The sequence below is a fragment of the Oryzias melastigma genome, linkage group LG24, assembly GCF_002922805.2.
Source record: "Oryzias melastigma strain HK-1 linkage group LG24, ASM292280v2, whole genome shotgun sequence".
Classification (NCBI taxonomy): Eukaryota; Metazoa; Chordata; class Actinopteri; order Beloniformes; family Adrianichthyidae; genus Oryzias; species Oryzias melastigma.
In genome coordinates this window covers 19,090,782-19,107,970 of record NC_050535.1, presented here as the reverse complement: position 1 = coordinate 19,107,970, position 17,189 = coordinate 19,090,782, and the positions used below count along the sequence as shown (strand labels likewise).

The window sequence follows — 17,189 nt, the reverse complement described above, 5'->3', positions numbered from 1 at the left end:
TGTAGAGTATAAACAAAAGATATTAAGTCCTGAACTGGATGTTGATAATTCATGTATAGAATTGTTTTTTCTGTTGTGACAACCAACAACATACGTGTGGGATTCTGAATTTTGACTCCCAAAATGGCAGATAACAGTGTTTGTGACATCACTTTAAGAGATCTATAAATTCACTTGTTTAGCTCATAGGTTATATAAAAGTAATTGTTTAATGGTGCATTCACACCGAAAGCAGCAGGCGCGTCAAATTCGCGTTAGCCGCCTGTCACATTTACTGCTCAACGCCTTAACGTGCCAGCTGTGGAGCAACGGACGAAGTTGTTCTGGAATTAATTCGTTGTCACATTATGAATGATGTTGAGCGAGTAGCTTGGGTTTATATGTTTATACTTAGCTCGCGAAGCTATCCACCAAGCGGCTTGCTAGCGTAGCTATCCCTCCATCTAGCTCAATGAGCTAGGTGACGGGCTGACGATCTATCCAGGGTGTATCCGACCTTCACCCAAACAATAACTGGGACAGTAGCAGCCCCCATAGGCTGAGAAAATAGATGGAAGTTTATGACGAAAATCCTGGCGTTGAGCCGCCATCTTGAATGTTTATTTCTATTTTTTGATCTAGTCACTGAAAACGTCATGTGCCCAAAGCTGAGTCCTTGATTGGTTGATGCTCCGCGTCAAGCTCGCCTGCCTCCGAAATCCCACTGCAACATATCGTGTCTTTACATTGACTTAAAATTTAAATTTGACGCCTCCGCCACGCCAGCCGTGTTCGGTGTGTTTCTAAGCTTTACCATTTTACAGTTTCTAAAGTAGTGTTTTCTTTTTTCTTCCTGAATAGCCCTTCTTGTCCTTGGTGAACCTCCTATCATCCTCTCAGTCGGTGTGGGAGCTCCTGTACCAACAGCCTTTACCCAACAAAAGTGAATACTCCCTGAGAGAAATGCCCTCCTCCATACCAGTGAGTGTGTTTCTGTGTGCCTCCCATGACTCCCTGCAGTTGTTTTTCCAGCCACATGAGGGCAGGTTTGTGCTTTGGTTTGGTTCTCAGCACCTTCTACACATTTGTTTTACTTCACATGGGCCCTCCACTAAACTCCCATTACTGTGAGGCTGATGCGCGGCTTCCCCCTCACATGCCGCACACTTCCTCCCTGTTTTCCGTCTGCGCGTTGTTTTTCACAGCTCTCCTTTGGCTCCGCAGGACTTGATTGACAGGCTGATTGCTGTGAATTCAGACGTGAAGATCCATTCCCTGTTCCACTATGAGCAGTCTCACACTTTTGGTTTGCGGTGAGATTGATTTTTCCTTCATTTCTCCATATTACTTCACATCAGCAGCAAAGTAGTGATTAACAGATTAGCACCTGTTGACTGCACACATGCTCCGCTGCAGCTCTGGCTTTACCCAGCTCACATGCTTCTTTATGCTGTGATTATGCAGCACTGAAAAGGTGATGAAAGGATTTCTCTGGATCAGAATGAAAGCTGAGTGCGTCTGAGTGGATCCAAGAATCAAATGAAAAGTAGTTTAGCTTCTATTTCAGATTTTAACTACTAGGACTAAACCTGGATAATCGGAGATGTATTACACACCAGAAGTTACATGTTTAAGGGGCTGCATGCGCCCCTGCTGGCTTCCTTTGCATTTTTTAAAACTCTCTGAATCACAATAGCTGCAGCCTGCTTGTCGTCTTGCTGACTCATTCGGTCTGTGGCTGTCAGTCAGTCCACTCCCATTAACATCCAGGAGCCAAGTGAAAAGAACAAGATGCTGTGTTCGTTTAGCGCCCAGAGTGACGGATTAACTGACAGACTTGCTCTCTGTAGCCTCTCAGCTGGAAGCTAAATGTGCTCCGTTTGGCCCTCCACTATCAATAAAGCAAGTCCAACCACCCTCACATTCTGATGCAGCGCTAAAACTGCCTGTCACTCTAAACCTAGGTAGTAAATTTGATTTTTAATATTTTTTAGCTGTTACTTCAGCAAATAAAAAAAGTCTGTAAAATGGTTTAAAAGCAACTTTGAAGTCTTAAATTCATTGCTAACTTCTGATTATTAAAAGGCTCCACATTAAAATATAAATCAACATTTGTACAGTTTAGTTTTAATAAATAATGAAAACGTTAAGAAAAAAAGACTAATTTAGCCACCAAAATTCCATCTGGTAAAAAAGTGATTAAAATAAATGGTATAATTATGCCTGTCACAAAATGTTGCCGTGGTAACTGTCCAAAAACACAATTTAAAAAAAGGTTTAAGCTGTGAGTTATAAAAAACTACTTCACATATTTCTACCTTGAGATCTTTCATCCTGTCAAGTTTTCTTGTGTAGTTTTGATCTGGCATCTGGAAACTGGGCAGCTGAATCTGTTCTTCCTTTTACTTATCTTTCAACGTCTTTATGTGGAGCTGTTTCAATTTATGGTCAAAATAAAGTTTTCAATGAAATATGTTCATGAAAATTTAATATTTCACTTCATATGTGTTTTATTCTGTAGGTAAAAAGCTCAACAGTATATTCTAGATCAGGGGTTTGCAACATGCGGCTCCAGAGCCATATGTGGCGCTTTTACCTTTCCATTGTGGTTCTCTGGCTACAGAAAATTAAAAGATTAAAATGTTTTCTTTACAGTAAGAGCTACTAAATTAGTCTTTAATTAATTTAGATTAGTTAAGCTTATAAATGTGTGACTGAGGTCCACCGATTGATAAATTATGTCAAGATTTTTGCATCTCTGATGCCCTGAAGAGGCCTTGTTTGTTCTATGCTTCAGATTTTAACTGAACTTCTTTTTTTTTTAACCAAAACTTTGGTAAAAAAAATAAATAAAAAAAGACTGTTCACATTATCCATTATGCTGCACAACAAAGTTCAGTAGCTGTCCAGGGACGATCTTGTTTGGCACAGGATGTCTTTTATTTTAAAAGGAAATCATACTAGATTCTGTCAGAAGTCAAAAACAATTTCTCATTTTAAGAAAATTCTAGTTTCCCCTTATATTTCTACTTTTATTCATGCCAAAACAAATATGATTCATATTTATTATATTAGAAAAAATTAATGAATGAAAATTGATATTACATTTTTTAAAAGGTAAAATAAGACTTTGCAGCTCCTTTGAGGTTTTGATCAGTAACAAACAGGCCCAAATGGTTCTTTTAGTGTTAACTGTTTACTTGGAAAAATGTTTGATGTTGTTCTCTCTGCTTTTGTTTGTGGTTCTGTCCAAATTCCTTCACAACTCTCTAATCTCTAAAAGTCTAAATACTCAATAGTTGTATTGTCACTGCTCTAAATATAAAAGACACACTTACAACTTGCAACTTAGAACATTTTTATATCAAAACTGTGACTTTTGCTTATAAAATGGTGGCACAAAAATCACTCCATAGACTCCATGAGGGTGGTATGAGGACCCGGTGTCAACAGGTGGGAGTTGTGCTTACAGCCCCAAGACCTTTGGCATTTACTAGAGAGCAGAAAGACTGGTAATTCACCACTGGCGCCCTGTGCTCTTCTCACTCTAACCTAGAGTCATGAGACAATAAAGCTCAGTTGTTTTGTGGCTCATTTGCTGAGGTAACAATCTCGCATTTTGAAAAGCTGTTCTGGTCGTTTGGGTTTTTGTCCTACCAGAACAAACTTGTATTCAAAGTAAATCGTGTGACATTTATAGATACTGGTTTCAAAGGTACATAGAAAACTGTGCTAGTGTATCCCATCTTTTAGATGGTATTACTGGCTTTCTGTCATTGTGTGCATGGATGCCAAAGGAGGGTTTAATCAGTTCAATCCATTCTTATGGGTCACAAGAGGACAGAGTCAGGGGTGATAATGAGCCAGGGCATCGCCAAGGGGCTTTATTGGTTATATACATATTAATAATCCACACAGCTGAGTGGATTGCAATTCCCATCAAACCCACTCAAGCAAAGTGAACTCCTACAGTGGAACCCAGAAGACTCATGAATAACACTTCATCACCCAAAATGCAACAATGGCCAGTCTTTTATTATCCTTTGCCTGAAGCCCTGCATTGTTTTTGGTTTGTACTGTATTGATCCCACAGGAAAACACGGCTGATCTTCAGGGCATCTTTCTAACAACTGGTATGAAACAAAAATGCAGCACATAAGCAAGAGAAGAAAGCAAAAATAGGGATAATATCTAGGAATATAAAAAAGGACTTTACTGTGGTTATGAGTGCAAATATACTCATAAAAAACTGGTTATAAACTTTTTTAAACCATGTTAGTTCAACAGTTAATTGGCAGTTTCATCATAGACCTGTGTTGTGTAACTGCACTTTGAAACCAGGATTCTGATCAGTCCACAGAAGTGTAAAAGATGAAAGAACCAGATGGACAATTTGATCTCTTTGAAACTCTTGATATTATTTTTACATGCTGAAAGTGCAATCTTAAGAGTAAATGTTAGACTGTGCCATTTTTGATTTTGAGAAGTTAGTCCAGATTCTGTAATAGTTATGTTTTCTTTCTGATTCTGTTTATTTGGATTCAATCACAGTGTCAATGACCTGAAGAAGTGGTCTCAAATTGGCAGCCCGCAGGCCATTTGCAGCCCCCAAGTCAATATTTTGCATCCCCAGCCGTAATATGAAAGTTCAATGTTGGTGCGACCCGCAAGTTTTGTATGAATGGCTCTTTTACAGTGGTGTGTGCAGAGCTGACGAACCAACCAATCACTGTGGAGTATATAGCTCTTGGGGGCGTGACGGGGGACCTTTAAGGGCAGGAAACTGAACACACCCTCCTCAGACCACATTAATGAGTTCCTCATTTTCTTTTTATAAAGTGACTATTTGCATGTCATTTTCTCAACACATGCAGCCAGTGCTGTATAGAATTCCATTTGTGCCAAAATTATGTTTTTGCGTCCACTGTCTATGTCTTTGGTCCATTGACTAAACAAGTTTATTGAACATTTGTCAGCTTGCTTTATGTTTAAAACTTTGAATTTGTTATTGTCATTGGATCTGGTCCTCAAAAAAGTCTTTAGCAACATTTGCTAGCATTGTTAGCTAGCGGTGATCAGCTAGCTTTGCGATTAACTCCCCAACCCTAGCTCATACACAGTAGTGCAGACAGAGGATATTGGGAAGACGGCAGGAGAAAGGGAGCAGACTATTTCCTAGTGGAAAAAGGGAGCAACATGTCGGGTGTTACAAACAAATTCTAGATTACTTTGAATTCTGCAATCTATTACTGAGTCTTTTGTCTCGCTTAATTCCCTTTACAGTGCAGTGCGCCTTTTATATAAAATAGGTTAGAAAATAGAACAATCATTGTGTCTGCTATAGTGTCCAAAATATTGTAAGTCAAACTTTATTGACAATAACTCAACATTTTTAGGCTTTAACACACACACAAAAAAATAATCTAATTTTTTACTTCATTATGCTGAACCACATGTATCCCTCCACTAGATTACAATATACATAATGCTCCAAATATCCATCAAGTGGTGCACCTTCGTAGTTGCCTAAAGTCTCACTAAAACATTTAGACAGATTTTTTAACATTGTGTACTATAGAAAATATATTCCCAGTCAGTAAACACAATCAGATTTCCTACTTATACGAAGCAGCACTGATGATTTTTGAGAATTTATTTTAGATTTCTGGAATCCTTTAGGAAGCATGTCCTCTTACAAACTCATCGCTGAAGAATCTGTAACTTTCCTAGTTGTGTGATTTTTCCTTAACAACATTCTCTGAGATGGTTTGAGGCGAGACTTTTATGAGGCTTGCTCGGCTGCCAGTCTGTAAATGAGACACAGAAACTTTGCTTCACCTGAGGGCCAACACAGACGTATTACGAGCTCATGTGATTATGTGACCCGAGCAGATGAGGGAGTGAGGGATCTGGCCTCATAATGTGCTCAGGTGTTCATACATCTAGTATGCCATATAATGAATAATAGATTACAGCTCTAGGTTGTTCTTTTGGAAAGTGTTTGTTTCCTCCCAGAATGTTTTTCTTCAATAGAGCTTACATAAGTCCATCTCTTATACTCGTGTTTGATTTGCAGATCCATGATTTGGTGTATGTTTGTGTAATCTCTCTTTTGTTTCTTGTAAGCAAAATATATATGTTTTTTTGTATGTATGTTTATATAAAAGTATATATGTATGTGTATATATGTATATGTGTGTGTGTGTGTGGGTGTGTATATATATATATATATATATATATATATATATATATATACACACACACACATACACATACATACATATATATATATATATATGTATATACTCAACAAAAATATAAATGCAACACTTTTGTTTTTGCCCCCAATTTTTATTAGATGGACTTAAAGATCTAAAATTAATTCCAGATACACAATATTACCATTTCTCTCAAACATTGTTCACAAATCTGTCTAAATGTGTGATAGTGAGCCCTTCTGCTTTGCTGAGATAATCCATCCCACCTCACAGGTGTGTCACATCAAGATGCTAATTTGACATCATGATTAATGCACAGGTGTGCCTTAGACTGCCCACAATAAAAGACCACCCTGAAATGTGCAGTTCTTTTGTTTTTTTTTGCTTTGTTGGGGGTCTGGGGACCCAGAACCAACCAGTATCTGGTGTGAACACCATTTGCCTCATGCAATGCAACACATCTTCTTCGCATAGATATATCAGACCCTCCAGGATTTTGTGGCAGATTTTTATAATTGTAGTGGCCTAAAAGGCCTGATGTTGCAGCAGCTGTGCACAGCACAAGACCGCACCGCACCGGGACGCGCTTAGCTCATCCCCCCTCCGCGTGTGCACCCTTAACCCTTCCTCTCTCCTTGGCTTGTTTACATTTAAAGTGGGGTCATCTGGACCCCACAAGACAGTACGCTGAACTTTTTTTTATCATGGATTTTTGAGTTTCACCAATGTCCATGGCAGACATAAAATCCTGTCCACCTTCGTCCACATTTGTCATGGAAGGAATCACACATCCATATGTGGTTGGAGTCATCTGGACCCCAAAGAGAGCGGAAGGTAGCGGACACAGCACCCCCACCCTTCCGCGTGCGCGCCGGCGCATGTGGCGTGTTGGGGGAAGAGGAAAAAGTAGGAAAAGACTAAAGAGAAATGATGACAGAGAGCATGCCTCTCAGTAATAAGTCAGAAGAGAAAGAGTCACGAAGCTGCATCGTCATCCATGACTGTTGCCATGGTAGATGGTCAAAGTTACAGTAAAGTTGTGGTGAAAATAAAAAGTTGCAAGGTGCGCAACAAATCGCAGGGTTTGCTTGATTTTGCATTAATATTTGCGATTGCAACATCACAAAATCCTGGAGGGTCTGATATATATATACAGTATATATATATATATATATATATATACTGAACCCTAAATTGCCTGTGATGGGAGGTTGGTGCCTGTGTTCGGCAGCGGAGCCACAATCAGTGTGTGAATGTGATGTGTGAATGGGTGACTGTAGAGCACCTTGAGCCTTCGAAGGAGGGTAGAAAGCGCTATATAAGTATACGCCATTTGCCATTTATTATGTATGTTTGTGTATATATATATATATATATATATATATATATATGGACTGGGTGAAAGTCTAATTCTACAATTTGATCCAGTCACTGAAAACGTTATGTGCCCTAAGCTAAGTCCCTGATTGTTAAAGAGCGATGATGACCTTGTCCCGCCTTGCCGAGCCTGAAGCCAGTTTCTTCACAGGATTCCCCAGCCATTCTCTGGCCAGACGACAAACGCAATCTCTTCAGCATGTCTTGGGTCTTTCCCAGGATCTTCGTTCACTGGGAAATTCCCTGAACACCACCAAGGGAGGTGTCCAGGAGACATCTGGACCAGACTGAACCATAGCCCAGCAGTCCTGGGGAGAAAACCCATTTAAAGCCGCTTGTATTGGGGACCTCATGTTTTTAAGTCATAACACAGAGCTCATGACCATAGATGAGAATTGGAACAAAGATGAACCGGTACTGAGAGGTTTGCTTTTGGACCCCGCTCCCTCTTCACCATAAAAGACGAGCACAGTGACTACGGAACCCACTTACTTTTACTGAGAGATTTCATTGGTTAGTTTAAAACTTGCACAACCAATAAATAAATAAATAACAATATCACCAAGAACATGTTGCGTATTCTGACAAATACAATGACAGAGTAATAATAGCTGTTTATTTTTTAATAGAAGTCAATGGGATTTTGGCTTTTTGAAGCCAGCTGGTACTTCTTGTTTGGAACACATTCCAGTTTTCACATACAGTCAATTGATAAAAACATTGAGCCCAAAAGCAGATATGATGAGAATCCATTCATTCGTGTTGTGGGATAAAATAAGACATTTGGAATATCTGATGTCTCATTTTGACTCCTAACCATGCAAGCACGTCAAGAGGCCCATATAAAGAGATGACCATTTGCATTTACTGACAGTATGACTAATCAATGCTTGGTGCCATCATCAGTCATGCCGCTGGGTGCATCGCTCTCCTGGTTCACCATAATTGGTTTATACATGAGGCCTGTGATGCATGTGGACACATCATCAAGGAAGTAATTTTCTGTCAAAAACGGGGGACTTTAATGCGTCTGTGTCATTCAACATTAACTTAGATGATTCGTTTTGCTCAACACAAATGGCAACAACACATCAAGTGAAATTACCAGGGGCATAAAGTGTGCGGAAATTAAATAATCCAATTTCACAAGGCCAGTTGACTATTCAATCATTCTTGATCTTTGTTCTTTAGTTCCTTGAGATTATTTTAAAGCTTTTCAGAATAATCTAAAACAATTAGAATTTATTACATCGCCAAAAAAACTCTAAATTATTGAGTTCTTACACTTTACAGGAAAAAAATGTAAAATCACGACAGCAACAATCATGATAAAAGAAAATGACAGTTTGATTAACTGGTACCGGTAATTTCCTTAAAGCTATAAATGTTTTAAACTATTGTTACTGTAAAATCTTGGCAACCTAAGCTTCCAGTTTTTACCATAGAAAATTAATGTACATCTTTGTTAATTTTGTATTCTGACTTTGTAATCTTTATGGGATAAATTTCTTCCTCTGTACTTCCTCTGGGCAGTCCTGATGGTCTTTCTGAGGTCGTATTTGGCTGCTTTGTAGATTTCCAGATTTCTTGAGTTGAAGGCAGCAGTGCGGACTTTGAGTTTGGCAAGCACCTCTGGTCCAACCCAGGGTTTCTGGTTGGGGTACGTGCAGATGGAGGATTGGTGGACCGTGTCGTCAATGCATTTCCTGATGTAGCCAACAACTGAGTCTGTGTACAGGTTTATGTCTCCGCTGCGCCTGCAGACATTTGCCAGTCTGTTGTTTCAAAACAGTCTTGTAGAACCTCATCAGATGTATTGCTCCATTTGTATAGTTGTTTGGGAACTGGGAAGGGGGTTTGTAGCTATCTTTGAATGGGGTGTAACAGTGATCCAGTGTCTGCTCCCCCCTGGCAGGGAAGGAAATGTGCTGATAGTATTTTGGTAAGACCACTTTGATGTTGGCTCTGTTGAAATCCCCCAAAATAATAAAATCTGAATCCGGGTGCATATTTTCAAGTTGGTTTATAATCCCTGTCAAGTGTTTCCGAATTTTGTGCGCTTTTCCCACACTTGAAAAAGGGCTGAACATCCAAAGGAGAGGGCTGATTTACTCAGACTGCCACTTAATGTTGTTTTCCAAGCTTTATTTATTTTTCCATTTTTGTTAGTGAGCAGTGAATAGGTAAAAACCTTAAAAAACACACACAATAGTATGAATAAATATTTACAATGTCAAATTATATCACACAACAGCAACAAACAACTTTAATCAATAATTTATATAATTTTAAGTGCCCCAATTTAACAATAAATTCATTTATATTACTGAATTTAAGTGCATGCTGAATGAATTCATATTTTAATTACATTTTTATTCAAGCTAATTCTTACCTTAATTTAAAAGCATTTTTATTCAATTTAATTAATCAAACTCTTCATTTTTATTTAAGTTCATACACCAAATTAATATTATTTCAAGAATTACTACAAAATACCACCAGCAAAGATTAATAACATTTACCTGAAACTCCACACCACAAATTCACCGAAGCTACAGTGCACACTTACAGGTTAAACCTCAACTCGGATGAAACTGAAAAGTCCGACTGGTCCCTGAAGTACACACAGACGATTTCAAAGTGCGCCCCACTGCCACACCAAACAAACGGGAAACAAAAGAGTGCAGCTCTTCTAATGTTCGGGCAAAGTCTTTTCTTACCGGCTGCCTCTTCTATTGATGGATGACAAACGCGCACAGGTAGGCATGCTTTACACACGCTCTACCAAAGTTTGTATCTCACCGGTGTTTGCTGAATGAAGTGTGTGCGCAGTCATTAAATGTCCGACGCAGCACGCTCAGCTGCTGAATCGTTCCGTGTCACGTGATTCAGCGCTACAATCCCATACAGCTGCTCTAGAGCTTGGGTTTTAGATTTTGGGGAAGAATATATACAACAGTTAGGATTATGGAGCTGAATTCTCTGGGCAGATAAAACGGCCTGATTTTGATGGTCAGCAGCTGGGGCCGCGGTGTGATCGGGAACCGATGAGTCCAACCATGTTTCCGTGAAGGCAAAAACACAACAGCTCCTCGTGTCCTGCTCGAAGGAAATCCGTGCGTGCAGGTCATCCAGTTTATTTCCCAGAGATTGCATGTTAGCAAGCAGAATAGTAGGGAGAATTGTTGTCTCTGATCCGGGCTTTCCAGCACCCCCGATCGCTTTCTCTTTCTCGCTCTTCTTCCCTTGCGGTGCCGGCGAAAAACAGAACGGGAGTACGTCCGTTGCAGATGCCACGAAGGTCGGCATAAAATCGCTCTTAACCTTCGATCGAAGCTTTAAAAGAGTGCTGCGATTGTACACATAGCAAGAGGTTGTAGTGCTGTTACATAACTTGACAACTAGTATTAAAAATAAGATAAAAACAAGGTTAAAAGGGCGAGTTGGCACGGAGCTACTCCTCAGCGCGGCCACAGCACGACACACCGGAAGTGACTATCCTGAACTTTTAACAGCAATTTCACCTAAAAACTGCTGTCATTGGAGATTCTTCTTGCATTCAAAAAATATAGAAATCTTGCCGTACTATTTAAAATATTTTATTTTTCAAGGCAATAATAAAATTGATTGTTCAGTACAACACAGATAAGATAACCAGATCACCTTTCAACCACTGATAACCCTTGGTGACTACTTCATCTGGATTATCCAAAGCCTTCCGTCACTACATGCAGATTTTTTAGTTTTTTTTTTTTTTAAAGAGGAACATTGTAAAGAAACACTCAAAACCTCGGCTAATTACAAAACTCGTAACATCTTAAAGACTGGAATAAGTCCAGGTTTTTGTCGCCATTGAATTAATTGATGGACGGATGGATGGAGCTTGACCCCCATTCACTCTGTGTTCTCACACCTGAAGCTCTTTCAATGGTGCACAGTGGAGCTTGACGGCGTCGTCCTGTCACTGCGGTTGAACACAGCAGCCTCACCACCAGATTCAGGGATTTCTACCTTGTAGGTCAGCAGCACCGGTAAAGGTTCTTGTTAAGTTCTGTTTGTGATTTTGATGATGGATTTTTCTCTAGGTTTATGTCACATGACCTTCTTGGGAAAACCCTCTGCAATTACCCGGACTTGGGACCGGCACAAAGAGGCATTAGACTGCACTCCCATGTGGTTGCATTATTTTGCCAAAAAATGTCATTTGATGAATCCAAATGACATTTTTTGTAATAGTTTTTGGCATGATGTTTTTTATTTTATGTACAAGGAGTAATATCATATTTATTTACATTTTTAGTTTATATTTGATTATGTACAGTTAAATATGTACATCTGATGATTTGATCATTTACATGCAAAAATTTGATTTAAAAAAGCTACAATAAACTATATGAAAAAAAACCCAAAAATTGCTTAAACTACTCTAATTACACACAAATATATAAAAAGAATTGGAAGAAACCACTTTCGTTAAATTTACTACAAAAGTTTGAAGAACCACATTTACAGGAATAAACAGAGAGAGGTCTTTATTCTAGTAATTTAGCAGTTTCGACTTTTTTCTCGTAGATTTACGAGATTAACCCCCCAGTCCAACTCCTTAGCGCTGAGTATCAAGCAGGGAGGCACTGGGTCCCATTTTTAGAGTCTTTGGTATGACTCGGCCGGGATTTGAACCCATGACCTTCCAATCTCAGGGCGGATACTCTACCACAAGTCCACTTATAGCTGCTAAACATGCACAACCTCATTATATAAGGATAAAAGCATGTCAAAAAGGTGTCACATAACTGCTACTCTGACAGGGAACAAATCCTTTCTTTCAGTCCATTTAACAGCTCCAGAGTACTGCAGCGGACCTCTGATCGAAAGGTTAAAGCTTTGGTTCTTATCTTGTTAGTGAAAAATGTCATTATTTATGTTGTCTTGGAGTTGAGTCATGGAAACTCAGTCAAGTGTGTGTGGATTTGTGAATGGGATTGTGACTGTAAAGGGCTTTGGGTCTTAAGGAAGAAACATGCTTTATAAGTGTAAGTCATTTACCCTTTAAAAAAAACTTGAGCTTTTTTATGAACCTTTCGAGTCATTTTACCTCTAGGAATAAAAAGAGTTCACCAAAGTAACTAATATTTCATAAATAATTTGTTTTTTAGTATTCCAAAGGTACTATATGATCATTTATTTGGAAATAGTTTACTCTGAAAGACTTAAGAAAATCATGGTATGACCCCTTTAACAGTTCTACACTGATGACATACTGCTTCTCTTTTATTATCCACTAAATGTTATGACCCCGTCATCACAATTTCTAAAGGACTGAACTCCGGACCTCGCCTGCCAGTCATTCTGCACAGCTTTACCATTTTCTCGAGATCTTTCATGATTACCTTACAAATTTAACAAGAAGTTGGGTTATTAACCATTTGTATCTCCTGCTGTCAGGAACCGTGGTAGGACGCAGAGGCAGGATGATCTTTAAGAAATGTAGTTTAATTCTTTTTCTTTTGAAAACTATTCTTGTGCTGAGTAGTTACTCAAATGAGGCAACGAGTGAGGAAAACAGGCAGCTTATAACAGTAACATATGCAATCAAACACAGGTGTATTCATTAAGAGGGCTGGAGGAACAGGTGGAAAGAAGAAGGAAATCAACACACCTGTAACGTGAGAGAGGTGAAATTAAAGGTGAACAGAAACACAGCTACATCCGGCCCCAAAATCCCACACCTGCACTGATTTTGCTGTGATTATGTCAGCATAGATGTCTACAATGATCTCATTTATGAACCAAAACTGGCCTTGACACAAAAGTCCCGTGGACAAAAAGACTAGATGTTTGGTAGATGTTGGAGATAAAACTCTGGATGGACGTGACAACTTGTCCAAGGCGACAAATCCACATCTCATGAATGTCTTGTCTGTACATTTTCATACTGGACTCAAAGTACTCAGTTTTATATACAGTGGTCATTTATTCATGACTGGAATAACATTCTAAATAATAGCCTCCAATAGGTGGAATCCGCAAAGTAGGATGACAGACGTTTGGAGGATGTAAAACCTCACGCTTTCTACACTTTCTTCCGACAGACATGAACATTTTTAATGTTTTCTCTCCTGTTTAAAGTCTCAAAGTTCAAACCTTTCTTAGGAAAATAAGTGCAATACTATAGAATGAACCAAAAGATCTGCTTGCAAAAAAGATTTATGTAGATTTGGCAAGATGAGCATGTGTGCTGTGCAGGAGATAGAGCATGGAGATGATTGACTGATAAAGGCAACAGCCAATCAGGATGCAGAACGCACTGAAAGAAAACCAGAAAACATCGAGACCACGAAAGGTGAACTAAAAATATAGTGAGTGACCCCTAGGGCTGGTACCCTACGATGCCATACGTGGCTCCAGATACACAATATGGCGATACTGCGGTAATTGGTTAAAAAATAATCCCTAATAACTCACAATATATCAATCTAAGAAAGAAGAACACTTTTTTTTAAATAAATAGATCTCCATTTATTTTTTAGTTTGAACAAAATCCTAATAAACAACTTGTGTCTTATTTGGAGCAACAAATGAAATAATTTTTTGTGCAATAATTCCATTGGTGTCAATGCTTATCTTTCACACTAACGGAATTTGAATTATCTGTAAAATTCAGTGTTACATGAACAGCAGTGCCACCATTTTGTGCAAACTTGTTGTAAACAATAGAACAAAAATTAAAGCCAGATTTTTCCTTTTTTGATACGTTTTGATTTAACTTGGTTGATTTAGTAATAGGGGCAGATAATATATTTTTTCTTCTTTCTACTCCTTTTCATTTATTAACTGTTTTATGTGTATATAGTATTATTTTGATGAAATGTATTGTTACTAAATGAAAAAAAAAAAAATATGGGCAAAACATCTAACATGTTGGCAGCCTGTTAGCTCCATTGCTCCACACATGGTAGATGCGTCGTCAGAGACAACCACTGGCTTTTTAGCTTGAAGACGCCACGCGTCAGCTGCTGCTTTCAGTACATCTGAAATGTGTGCACCGGTGTGGGATTCTTGGATTGCTCGGGTTTGTAGGACATACGACTTCATTTCCCAATCCTTGTTAATAAAGTGTACTGGGAACGTCACATAAGACTCCATTGCTCTTGAAGTTCAGCTGTCACATGTGAACCCCACTCTTTCTGTTGTTTTAGCTCTGGTCTGGTACAGAATCATTTTTTCAGCAAAGTTTTTCCGGGGAATGTCAAATTCATTCATCAAAAAGTGGAATACCTTGTTCTCCACCTCGCTGTAGGGACGGAGCCTCTTGCACATGTAAACAGTGATCCTGTGTTATTGCTTTTTCCTTTGCTGAAGACGGTGGTACCTTCGCCTGGAAAAACGTATCCACGCCGGGCTGTCAGGTTCGAGCCAGCAACAGCCACACCTTTCTCACTGGTGGTTGTGCATGTTGGTTGAATTTTCAGTGTACCGAACTTTTGCAAAACAATTCTTGCAAATTGCATAGTCCTTCTCTAGCTTGGTCTTGTCCGTAGAGCTGTAGAATCCAAAGTAAGTCCATACTTTGGACTTAAATATCATCAGGGCGTAGTTTAATTTGCTGCTCTCGTTATTTCCCCTGTTTGTCTTCTCCACCATTTTTAATTTTTTCTTCATCCGGCCACAACTGCCAATCAACGCATGCCCCCTTATCCACCTCTAAAGAAACATATCACCAAAGGATGATGAATATAACGTTTTACACCCTCTTCAAATGAAAAGAAAAGGTCAATACTTAGTGAGAACCCATCGAGAACCAATCGTAGGACTAAATATCGCGATACATTGATTTTTTTGGCACATCTCTAGTAACCACTGTACTATACTTATTGATAAGTATAGTAGTTGTTGGTCGACAGTTGCTGTAGGTTTTTCTACAGTGCTTCACCTAAAATGTGTCGGCTAACTCAGGCATGGTTGTTATAAACCTCCTTGGTGAGTGTCTGATGAATAACATTTTTTTTGAATGTGTGATGTTTGAAGACAATTGACAGTAGATTTCTCTGAAGTGCTACTTTCATACTTTGTACTCTCACAGCCCGGAAGCGGTCTGTACTTTCTATACCACAAAAGAAAAAAAAATACTTCTGCCAGTGTTTGATTATCATACATTGATAAGTGCCCTCATCTTCGTAGTACATAACAATCAATATTGTTTTCTTTAGTCTGGGCTCGTGCCTTCTGTCCTCAGTGTTTGAAAACATTTGTTTTCCATGCTGTTATACACATTTTCTCTTTTAATTTGCAATCATTCTAGATCAGTCTTCTGTTGCTTGTTTTCTCTGATTGTCAGTTACCATCAAATCCCACCTCAGCTGAACGGTTTATTCTTTAAGAACTCACGCAGAGTTCTGATTCGTCCCGACAGGCAGTAATTGAGAGACACGGCTTCTGATAGTGGGTTTCTATATGTTATCTTGAGATAAACAAGGGACCAATTTCTCCAAACAACAAATTAACTTGTTCTTGCAGGAAAATAAACCTGCCTGTCTTGTGATAAACAATCTCTAAGCAGTGTGTCCCTTGAATATTTGTGACCATGATTGTTTGACTTCTTAAAGCCTTACAGTGTATTGGAAATGCAAATATTTTGCCAACTTTCACAGAAAATTCTTTAGTATATTTAAGTTTTAAAGGAATAGATACAAGATAAATTGTTTTATTTATTGTTTTTAGTCCCTTAAGTGTCAAAGATAAATGGTATATTTATATTAGTGGATTCAAACTACTTCTTTGTCATTCTGATAAATCAGCCTTTTAAAATGCTGATTTATATTTTGTTCAATTTACAAACGTATTTATTCCCAATCCAAAAATATTCTTTGAGCTAATTACCAGTAGTGCTTGAATATTGTTCTCCAGGTCACGATACTAATCCACAGGATTCTTTTCACCAGTTTGTTTTGTGCTGCATTGTGGTATCATTATTCAGTGGATACTGCAGTGCTTACAAAAATTACAATAGTCAGAGAAATATTGTTTTGGCTGGTACTGGGGACCCAGATGGCCAGGAGAAAAGGGTTTAGCAAAACTCCAAATGGAGTCTCTGGCTGCCTGGTCTACCCTTCTTTCTATTATGAACTACGTTGTTGCTTGTCCGTGCCGCTGTGCTGTTCCAGCTCCTCCTGCTCCCAGTCCCTCTATGTTAACGTCTTTGTTTATGATTGTGTTTTTCTGCAGACTGCTTAATGTGCTTTGCTGCAGTCTGGACTCCTTCCTGCTGCTGGAGAACCAGTACAACATCTGCTCCATGCTGCTGCAGAGTCAGAGGGACAACATCACCGACTCTGACATTAATGAAGGGTAAAAAGTTTTGATAGTCAAGGACTTCTGCTCACTGGCACAAGTTCTGAAAAAAAAAAAAAAATTGAGCTTTTGGTGCATTTTTTACATTCTTCTGGTTATGGTACTTCCTCAACAGTTGATGCAATTAACCTAACTGTAGCGGATTGTGAAGCGAAGAAAAGCTGCCTTGCACTGATATCATTGACATGAATATCAATGGACAGCTCGAACTCCCCTACTTCCGTGTTCCAAATCGAAAATACCCACGGGTTGCAAGAAGGCCAA

At 38.9% G+C, this 17,189-nt stretch overlaps 1 protein-coding gene across 1 annotated transcript; it reads left to right on the top strand.

Annotated features, from left to right (window-relative positions):
* The first annotated feature begins 647 nt into the window (after positions 1–647).
* LOC112158084 (protein broad-minded-like) lies at positions 648–16,986 on the top strand. Its single transcript, XM_036210623.1, has 3 exons — positions 648–960; positions 1,204–1,292; positions 16,800–16,986. The coding sequence occupies exons 1-3, from the start codon at positions 943–945 to the stop codon at positions 16,924–16,926; spliced, it is 234 nt and encodes a 77-aa protein (XP_036066516.1). The 5' UTR covers positions 648–942; the 3' UTR covers positions 16,927–16,986.
* Positions 16,987–17,189: the final 203 nt, after the last annotated feature.

Coding starts and splice junctions, on each gene's coding strand:
- LOC112158084 (XM_036210623.1), top strand. Junction 1,293..16,799: donor TCTCACACTTTTGGTTTGCG/GTGAGATTGATT, acceptor GTTTTTCTGCAG/ACTGCTTAATGTGCTTTGCT.